This window comes from Merops nubicus, unplaced genomic scaffold (assembly GCF_000691845.1).
Source record: "Merops nubicus isolate BGI_N331 unplaced genomic scaffold, ASM69184v1 scaffold19510, whole genome shotgun sequence".
NCBI classification, from domain to species: Eukaryota; Metazoa; Chordata; class Aves; order Coraciiformes; family Meropidae; genus Merops; species Merops nubicus.
The window spans coordinates 18,647-29,324 of NW_008585067.1; the positions used below are offsets into that span (position 1 = coordinate 18,647).

A 10,678-nucleotide genomic window follows, 5' to 3' on the forward strand; every position below is an offset into this window, starting at 1 on the left:
TTTCTAAAAAAAAAAAACTTTCAGAATCTGACTTGCCTTATTCTTACACCAATACAAATTAAAAACCCCCCTATTTTAATTTTTTTTCATTATATGGACAGGCACTCAATAATACTTTAAGATGAGTGATACATCATTCTTGCCTGGGAGGCACAGACCAGCAGGCAGAGAGGCATGAGGATGTAACTCAAACTACTGAGATTTTGTTCTGACACCACTTCCTTAAGAGAAGGCTGGTCACATTATGCATATGCATGGTGACAGACAAAATTAAGCAGAACAATCAATTATTTGAAAAAGCAATAGTTTAGAAAATAAGTAATTGGAGCAGGCAGTTGAAATAATGTAGATATATTACAAACAGCATTATACTAGCAGAAACACTAGTCCAAACAACATTCAAACAGATTTTATTTACAATTACAGGTGAGTCTTTCCAGATTCCTTCTGCATTTAAAGCTTATAGACTGGATCAGTTATTTTACTGTTAGCTTATAAACCCTCCATCAAATTACTGGCATCAATGTAAAAAAATAGCAGCTATGTAAACCAGTAGAAACTACTAGTTGAAACCCCTAGTTTTGGCAAGTAAATTTGCAACAGAGTAACAACAGCTTTGCACATGGATTGAGGAACAGAAGAAAGAGCTCTGGGCTTGGCAGTATTTCTAAAGTAATGTGAATTTCTGACAAAAATATGCCTTCATCTGCCTACAATCTGATAAAAAAACTCTGTATAACAATTACATTACTTTGTAAGTAAGATTCACTTTTGTAACCAGGAAGCTAAAAAAAAAAAAAAAAAAATATACCCATATACTACACACAGATAGAAAACAGCACATTTTCCTCCACATGTGCACAAAGTTTGTCACACTCTGGGCAGGCTTTGTAATCTGCACGACTGAAACCAGAAATTATTTAATAATAAAATAAAAAAAAAAACAAAAACACACTCTCCCTAATGAAACTGTTTACTTAAACATATTTAAGATTCTTTTGCCTCGAATGATTTAAATGATCATTAAATTCAGTACTAGCTTTTTTCCTCCTAGAATATATTACTATTCCTCCTAAGAAGCATGTAAATCATACAAAATGGTACAAAAATGATCGCAGGTATTGAACAGGAAGAGCACTGTAAATACACACCACAACAGAATCTGACAGTCACTGTTATTAAGGGTCACGGCTAATAAACTTGGAATGTCTGTACTTCTCTACAATGCCCATGTTATCCATGGCGAAGCAAAGTTTGTAAAGAAAACCAAAGTATTATTTTGCCATGAGCTCTGCTCCTCCTAAATAATATACTGTTCTCCTTTCTCTGGTGTTTACTGGGTATAGTTACTGTTTACTTAGGACAGGCAAACTAAAGAGCACTAGTAGATTGAATTACTACTTGCATGTGTAATACATCTACTACATGTATCTGTCTTTATTCCTGAAAAATTACTATGAGTGTTAACTTAGGGAGAATGCAAAAAATACTCACCTGGTTACATGTGTCTGCTAAAGAATGAATGGCTTCTGAAAACATACTTGCAGACCCTGTGTAAACCCAAGCAAGTAGCTTGAAGAAAAAATTCAACCCATTTCTGAAAACAAAGAGAAGAAAGCTAAAGAACAACAGCATATTTGGTCTTTTATTTTCGGCAAAACCACAAGTGCTGTATAATCATTCAGTACCTGTCAGCAAGTGCTAAAACAAAGTATCAGCTTAAACATTAGAGACCTGCACAGGCAGATGAGGCATACAGATTTTTCTGCATGGATTCTGTTAAAAAGTCCTTTCAGCTACCCTCGATATGTAAAGATATGCAATTTATTCTTCAAAAATCATAAACTTCTAAGCAGTCCTGAACAGGTTACATTTCCTGAAATCTACCATCACATTCGCTACTCAGAACAACTAATTGCGTACCAGTGGGAGAATACAAGCCTTAATGATTTCCTTTTCTCTTTCTTCAGTCCTTTGCCTCTTACACATCCCCTCCTAATTTTAAGTGCACGGCACCCCACTGCAGACTCAGCTTGGGCAATTCTCAGTAGGGTACAAACGTAAGACAACAAACAGGAAGACAAGGCTGACAGTAGATCACACTGTAAAAATTATCTATGGAATGCTTCCACTGAAATGTCCAGTGTGACATGTCAAGCCTTTTTTAGGTTACAAGCTCACTGGAGTAAGCACTGTGTCATGTTGTACAGAGAAAGGTAACTAGGAACACTAAAATCCAAGTCTACATTCTCACTTCAAGCATTAATTATCTGAATCGGGATGTTGTAATCCCACTGCAAAGAAAATCAGACTAGAGGATAGCAACTTTCTCCTCTACCTTTTTAAAAATATTTGAGTTTAGCTTATTGGCAATTTTTAAGTCTTCAAACGAAATTAAGTGTTGCAAGTATTATTAACCTCTTGTAGTTGCATTTTTGAACAACCACATACCAAGAAACTATACTTAAGCTAGAGAAAGCACAAGTCCAGCCTCTTGCCAGATTATATAGGTTATTATATTATACACCAAATTATATAGGTGATTAAATAACATTCATTTCCAAGGTCATCCTTAAAGAATTCTGTGAGAGTACATCCATATTTTGAAGCCTGGGAAAGCACTTTTCTACACCTCCTTCCATCCAAGGACTAGAACATGCTTTACAATTTTTAATTTAGTCTCATTACATCATGAGATAGTGAAACATCACCATAATTTACAAGTGGGAAGTAAAAAAATAAGTTAGTTGATAACCCAAGAAGAAAAGAAGGCTGTTCTAACACTAAACCATAATTTAAACTCCCAGTGTTAATTACAGTTTCTTCCAACTCACAGCGTAACACAACTTTAGGATAATAAAAAGGATATAAATTACAGTGGGAGGAAAAGAGCAGAAATAGAGAGTTTTTTCTGTTGGTTATGTGGAAGACTGTTTAGAATATAAGAAAAGCTTCGTCTCAAGAAAGAGCACAAAAAAAAGGACAAGTTTAAATTCTGGTCTCTCCATGTCCTTCAAAATTTTATGTTTTACTTTAAAAAACTGTTTCTTCAGATCACCTCCAAGAAGCTTACTCTACTCTGATCAGAGAAATTCTATCCCTGACCTCAACAGATTGATGAATGCATTTACCTAAACCCTTTCCCATCAACAATGCACAAAGTTATTAACTTCAGTTACAGAGACACAGGTATCTTTAGCTTGAATACACAGACTGTTCTCATTTCCAAGATAATAAAAATAGTTTTAAACTTACATAAACAAAATACTTATTTTTTTAAAACTTACATGCAAATAGCTACCATTACCACCTTCCCTGGTCCCTTGAAAAACATAGCTGCTGCACTGGAGCGTGGCTACACAAAGAAATAAGAGATTATTAAAATAACCAGACTTTGACCTCATGAAGGCCCTACTATACAAATAATTAAATAAAATCTCTGTATTGCAAAAATGAAGCTACAGTTCTTGAAGCCTACTAATTTACTACTGAGTGCTCACCAAACTGCAGTTGTATGTCGTCTACCTGGACTTCAGTACGGCATTTGACACCGTTTCCCACAGCATTCTGCTGGAGAAGCTGGTGGCTCGTGGCCTAGACAGGTAGACTCTTGGCTGGGTTAAAAACTGGCTGGATGGCCGAGCCCAGAGAGTTGTGGTGAGTGGAGTTAAATCCCATTGGCGTCCAGTTATGAGCAGCGTCCCTCAGGGCTCGGTTTTGGGCCCAGCCTTGTTTAATATCTTTATCAATGACCTGGATGAGGGGATCAAATGCACCCTCAGTAAATTTGCAGGTGACACAAAATCACGAGGGAGTGTCGAACTGCTTGAGGGAAGGAAGGCTCTGCAGAGGGATCTGGACAGGCTGGAGCAATGGGCTGAGGTCAGCTGGATGAGGTTTAACAAGGCCAAGTGCTGGGTCCTGCACTTGAGGCACAACAACCTGAGGCAACACTCCAGGCCTGGGGAGAATTGGATGGAAAGCTGCCTGGCAGAAAAGAACCTGGAAGTGTTGGTGGAGAGCCGGCTGAACATGAGCCAGCAGCGTGCCCAGGTGGCCAAGAATGCCAATGGCATCCTGGCCTGGATCAGAAATATTGTGCTCAGCAGGAGTAGGGAGGTGATCGTGCCCCTGGACTCGGCGCTGGTGAGACCACACCTTGAGTCCTGTGTCCAGTTTTGGGAACCATGGTATAAGAAGGACATGGAGGTGCTGGAGCAGCTCCAGAGAAGGGCAACGAGGCTGGTGAGAGGGCTGGAAAACAGGCCTTATGAAGACCAGCTGAGGGAACTGGGGTTGCTTAGTCTGGAGAAGAGGTGACTGAGAGGAGACCTTATTGCTCTCTACAACTACCTAAAGGAGGTTGTAGTGAGGCTGGTGTTGGTCTCTTCTGCCAAATTACTAATCATAGAACGAGAGGAAATGGCCTCAAGTTGCACCAGGGGAGGTTTCGATTGAATATTAAGAAGAAATTCTTCACTAAGAGAGGGGTTAGGCACTGGAACAGGCTGCCCAGGAAGGTGGTGGAGTCAGCATGCCTGGAGGCGTTCAAATAACAAGGAGGTGTTCAATAAACAAGTAGCACTTGAGGCTGTGGTCTAGTGGTTAGGGAAATGTTGGGGTGAAGGCTGGACTTGATAATCCTAGAGGTCCTTTCCAACCATAGTGACTAAGATTCTATGATTCTGTCGGTCTTACACATTTCTACCAATGCATGGCTAGAAAAAGGATAAACAACCAACAAAGCCTCCAGCAGGGGCCACTGCAGCCATAAGGACAGGAGCCAGCTGTGCAGCAGAAAGTTTAAGAAATCATTCTGCTATAGCAGAGCACCTGGATCTAAAGAATAGGTCTGCTTAAGCAAAGAGGAAGCATCACTAGGGTATACAGAAAAGTGTTAATGTTTAGTTTGATTTTTTCTCCCTTAAACCTATTTCACTTCTTTAAATTAACATGATATTTAACATACATGTTTATAGGCTACAGATAAAAAAAAATCATAAATACAGCTGCAGTGCTGTTAATAAGAAGGCAACTGACTAAAAAAAACAATCCTACTGAAGCATTACACTGCCACAGTAGGAACCCATTTAAACTGATATCATAACATTTACCACTTCATTACCATCAGACAGATCCAGTGTATCAGAGTGTGAATAAATCTTCCAATAACATTTAGTCAAGCTTATGCAACTGTTCCACAACTTTTTCCTTCAAAAGGTGTCATAATACATCTTGTGGTACTTTTCTAGCCAAACACTTTAAAACATCTCTTACCTTTGTATTTCCAAAGAACTCCCTGTATTCCTTCAAAAGTCTTTGGTTTCTAAACAGATCTGCAATACAAAATTGTTACCATCAATACATACTAGTAACCAGTAGTTTCAGTAACTGAAGTTTTACTTCTGTTATGCAGAAGCCAACTTCTAGTATGAACTACATAGTCCATCTTTGTGGAAAAACTCCACTCCTGGTATCATTAACCAGAAACACACATTGTTATATACTCATGCAAAACGCCAAATACAATCTGTTGTGATCCAACATATCACTGCCATTTCTACCAAAAAAGGATGATATGGGGTGGGGGGAATGAAAACAAGCAAAATCAAACGACACTGCACCAAATCCAAACCCAGGCACTCTACTGCCCCTCCCTCATCTCTTAACTACAAAGGAGGAGGGGAAACGATGTTTCAAAGCAAATCTCTTCACATCAGTATTTTCCCATCCACTAATAATATTCAGTAACTTCAAAATAAACATTGCTATACTACAGTATCTGGAAGCTGCAGTGCTAGATTCTCTCTAGGAAGACACAAAATACATTGTACACAATAATTTAAATTAAAACAGCTAGTAGAGTCCCTTAACAAGTGCCTGCACCTATAGCTTTTTGAACTAGGAGGGCATTCCAGTGGCACAACTGTTCCTAAAAAATCTGAAAGGACCTCTAATTTTAAGATGCATAATTGGACTAAGAACCTTGAAGCAATACTGCCTCTCCTGTGATTTTAACAAACTACACAGATCAAAATCCACTACAAACTAGTGATTTGACTATACCTGTTACTGACAATACCATCTAGGATGACAACAATAATTTTAAGCAAAGTGATGATCTGGGATTGTTTCCCACTCTTCTGAAGCACAAAGGTAACACAAACAAGTAACAGCTGGATTAAATAAAATAAATTGGTTTTAAGTTTTTCAAAATTCTCAATAAAAAAAAAAACATACAATCTTTTAAGACATTAATTATAATTAAAAAATTGAAAGCCCCCCAAAAAACAAAGTATGACAACAGATCTCAGCTGAATGCACATTCTTGCTGTATCACAGAGGTCACAAATTGTAAGATAATAACAGACTATATCTGCATAGACAGTAATGTGTTACTCTAATACTACGCTATAAAACCTTATCAGTAATTACTAATTCCAGATTTGCATGTTCCCAATGAAGTAACACACCATCTAGTGGTATCCAAACAATTGCACTTTGTTTTTTTACATTTGAAGTTATTTGAAAACTCTGTACTCACTTTCTCTGTATTTGATCTCTGCTTCTTTACGTCGTTTTCTCTCTCTAGCAAGAGCTTCTGGACTACCCCAAACTTCAAGAGACCTGCACAGAGTAAAAGTAAATTAACAATGGTTCCATTCATGCAACTTCCTTTCAGTTTGACTACATGACAAATGCCCTTCCCAAAAGCAGAAAATCACATCATACTTTCTAATAAGAAGCCACACAAACTACTTTACAGAATAAAAAGCTGGGAAAGAGGGGGCTGAAAATGAGCACTTACATCTTTGGACACATGAAACTTATCCTCCAATTTTATATACACCATGTAATTATTACAATAATGAGGACATAAAATGTGTTGAGATAGAAAAGGGAAAACATCATTGCACTTTCACATTGTAAACGTGCGTTTTAGATGTTTTTTCTCTCCCTCATATAATCCAATTTAAACGATCCAAATATCTTCCTTCATAAAAATGTTCTTACTTCGCCTCTACGTCCGATCTCAGGTACACAGTGAAAGTCTCGGTGTCATCATGGGGGCTTCGTCGTTTAATCTTCCTCAGCTGGTCTAAATCACTAAGGAAAGTAGACAAACAGTTTAGTGAAAGTTCAGTTATTTCCATTATTCTAATTTTGGTATTATTCATTTCCAGTTCAAAAAAAACCTTAAGTTGTTTACTTGAACCAAAGACAACAGACACGCAGCATGAAGCAAGCATGCATCCCTAGGATGCTATTGAAAAGCACAGTGTTTTCCACACTCAGAAGTCCAAATCATGTCCTTACACTAAGAAATACTATACATGGAAGACAAAGCAATAGAACATTCAATAATAAAAACATCCAATGAAAGACCTGCATGTAACCGATCATACGCACAAGCAGTAAACTAAACAAGACAGTTCATGGCTTAACATCTCTAAATGGAAATCAGAAGTCACATGACATGAAAAGTTAAGAAATTTAACCTCAAAAACTATGCACCCAGCAGAAACTGCAAAAGGCTGAAGATCACAAAACTACCTGGGGAACAGAACTTCCTGTGCTGAGCTACACACTAGGGCATCTACATGGAGAAGCATCCAGGATTTATTTTTTTTTTTAAATACAACAGAACATTTCATTTTTAGCCCAATCATCTAAGTTCTATTATCTTTGTCTTTTTTTTCCTTTTCTCTTTTTTTTGGTGGGGTGAGAGGGTGGTGTAATTTGGTTTTTGTTCCCATTTTTGTCAACCCAGCAAAATCTTAGCTAGCTAGTTCTCTGCACAACAAGCCAGTTATGACAAAAATACAGCAGCATAACTTGTCACTGGATTGTCAGCAAAGACCAAGTCTGGTGGGATACACCATATGTAAAAACGGGGGAGGAACAATGACAGCATAAAAGGTTATAAACAAAGCTGCTAAGCCCTTTGATTTAACTTGGGTCACACACATAACATGCATGAAATTTGACAGGCACCTCAACTATAGTGATACTCAGTAAGACCTGTTAGCAGGCCTGGCACATAGTAAAAGGCAGTAAATATGAGACAAGTAACACCAGTTATATTACAATGAGCCAGATCATATTTTATTCCAAATTACAGCTCACACGTAGCATGAAGTTGCCACTGGCCTTTCAGAGATGTTCATGACAAATCTTCATGACCCAAAACGCTGAGACAAGAGTTATTTGCCATTCCCCCTATAACTAAATGCTCTAGAGGTGGACTTCCTGCAGACAGATTTAGGGTTGTGTAAGGACAAACAAATTTAAGAAGCAACTGTTGAAACACGCAAACTAAGTGCAAGTTCCTAATCCACTGAAGCACTAAGTAAGCACAAAGTCAGACACTTATGATTATATATACCACAAGAGCGTTTAGAAAAAGTTGCTGTATAAAACCACTTTACAATGGCAATTACTTTTGAATCACGTACAAATCAATGAATACTTAGAATTTAAATTGCAACTCAAACCCATCATACCTGGATTTAAGACAAAACTCATTCATTGCTCTGACTCCAGTGATGAAGTTATTCTGTGTGTATTTTGGTCCATACTCTCGTTTTTTAAGGACTGCTTTCACTTAAAAACAGAAACAGATAAGCAAGTCACTCATGGAGATTATAGCAAAAACTTCAAAAGGTAATTCAATCAAGTGTCATACAGTGATACATCACTTGGCAGCGAGACAGAAAACTTAAAATTAAAAGAAAGGAATGATGTTCATTGTGGACATGATTAACAGTAGAATGAATGACCTCCAAAATTGCTACTTGCTAAGTTGTCATTCAGGGCTCTTAAACGTCCCACACACTGAACAGCCACTGTCAGCTACTTCTCCAACTGTGATGTCAGAGATGGTTTTTGGTTACTAAGATGCACTCAAAGCTGGCAATTTGGAAATCATTGCTCTAGCAACTGAAACAGCAATATAGAGCTCCATTTCTTTTTTCCTCAAATACTTCACCAGATCTACCTTCTGCAGGTAAAATTTTTAACCTCTGCAGACCATACAGAAAACTGAGACAGACCACATACGTTGTTTTTCTCAACTGCTACTTTCAAAGTTAGCATACTTCATTTTAGGCATTTATAATAATGAAAAATATACATTCTTTATTTATAATGTGTTGTATGTCTAGAAGATGTACTCTTAGCACATCAAATTTTCCATGCACAAGGAAAAGTATATCACACATATTCAGAAAAATGCTCAACGGAATTTTAAACTTATGCCATTGTTTCTTGCTTGACTATACGTACGCAACTTAATGCTCCGCCACTGGAAACGTTGGAGACCAGGTTGGATGGGGCCTTGTGCAACCTGGTCTAGTGGGAGGTGTCTCTGCCCATAGCAGGAAGTGTTGGAACTAGATTATCTTTATGATTCTATGAACTTGATCTTCTTTTCAAACATAAGTCACTAGACACTTCTGTTAAAAATGTTACACTCATTGAAGAAGACTTACAACTGCTGAAGGATATAACATTAAAGAACACATATGAAAACAACAATTTTGCAGGTGGGAAGACTTATGAACACACATGGACTTCCTACGTATCAGATGATTGGTTTGTTTTCTAGAGTTAGTCCAGAACTTCTCCTTAAGTCACTTACAGAAATATAAGGCATTTGGCATTTAAAAACTTTGAGAAAAAATATACCAGAGTTGTACATTGTCTTATTTCTGAGATTTGAAAGCTAAAAGACAGAATATATTGCTTGACACAACAAAGCATTAACACTACAGATATCAATATTTACTATAATCATCTGATTTCTGTCATTCAGTTTGAACTTAAGTAGTTTAAGTATTTGAATAATCACATTCATCCCACAATGCTCCTGAGCAAAGGTTACCAACAAATTAGAGATTTTCTAAAAAAAGTCCATCATCTACTAAGGTTAAAACAGGATGAAAGTTATTAAACAAGAAGAACAATTCCTATCTTTCCTTATTTATAACAGATATATATCCAAAGTTTATTAACCTTAGTAAAAACTAACTTGTGGATTTATCAAACGCTTACTCATCCACCTCTCAGAAACACAGGTAAATTTCACTAAAAGAAAATACTATAATGAACTGTACATTGCAGAATTTCTCAACTGTCCTAGCCATAGTTCAAACATCTATACCAAATTTGTCATAAATGTGGAGGGGGGAAAAAAAAATAAAATCTATCTGGTATTTTCGAGAGAAAATCTGGTATTTTCACAAAGCCAAATAAAAGATGAAGCAAATAAAACACTTTAAGCAGCAAAATTTTTAAGATTACCAATCCTTTAAAAATGTTACTGTCTTAGTAATACTTGTATCAGCAAGTTTAAGTCACAGCAGCCTCTGAAGACTGGAATACTACTTCCTAGACCCTATGAAAATCCTTAGCATAAACATTCTTGCTGTCACATCTATAATCTCCAGAGGCAAAACTCTATTCTCACTGAAAGATATATCTATTTTTACAATTATTTCAGTCTAATTTCTCTTACCCTATATGTTCCTCCTGCATGCACACACTGTGACAACAGACCCAAAGACATTGACAAAAAGGATGTGGACAAAAGCGTAAAGAAAACATAGGTAGAGAGACACTGATCTCACTTTGTTACTAACAAGTATTATAATGTGATGTTTCTTTAAATTTAGGGAAA

General features: G+C 37.1%; 1 protein-coding gene across 1 annotated transcript in view; it reads right to left on the bottom strand.

The window, feature by feature from the left end:
* SLC30A9 (solute carrier family 30 (zinc transporter), member 9) overlaps positions 1 to 10,678 on the bottom strand; it is a 30,220-nt gene that overhangs the window by 15,345 nt on the left and 4,197 nt on the right. Inside the window, exons 3-8 of the mRNA XM_008946472.1 lie at positions 8,505 to 8,604; positions 7,015 to 7,107; positions 6,545 to 6,627; positions 5,278 to 5,336; positions 3,288 to 3,355; positions 1,495 to 1,597 (exon numbers count right to left, since the gene is read on the bottom strand). Of these exons, the coding sequence (XP_008944720.1) occupies positions 1,495 to 1,597; positions 3,288 to 3,355; positions 5,278 to 5,336; positions 6,545 to 6,627; positions 7,015 to 7,107; positions 8,505 to 8,604 (506 nt within the window). The remainder of the gene's footprint in view (positions 1 to 1,494; positions 1,598 to 3,287; positions 3,356 to 5,277; positions 5,337 to 6,544; positions 6,628 to 7,014; positions 7,108 to 8,504; positions 8,605 to 10,678) is intronic.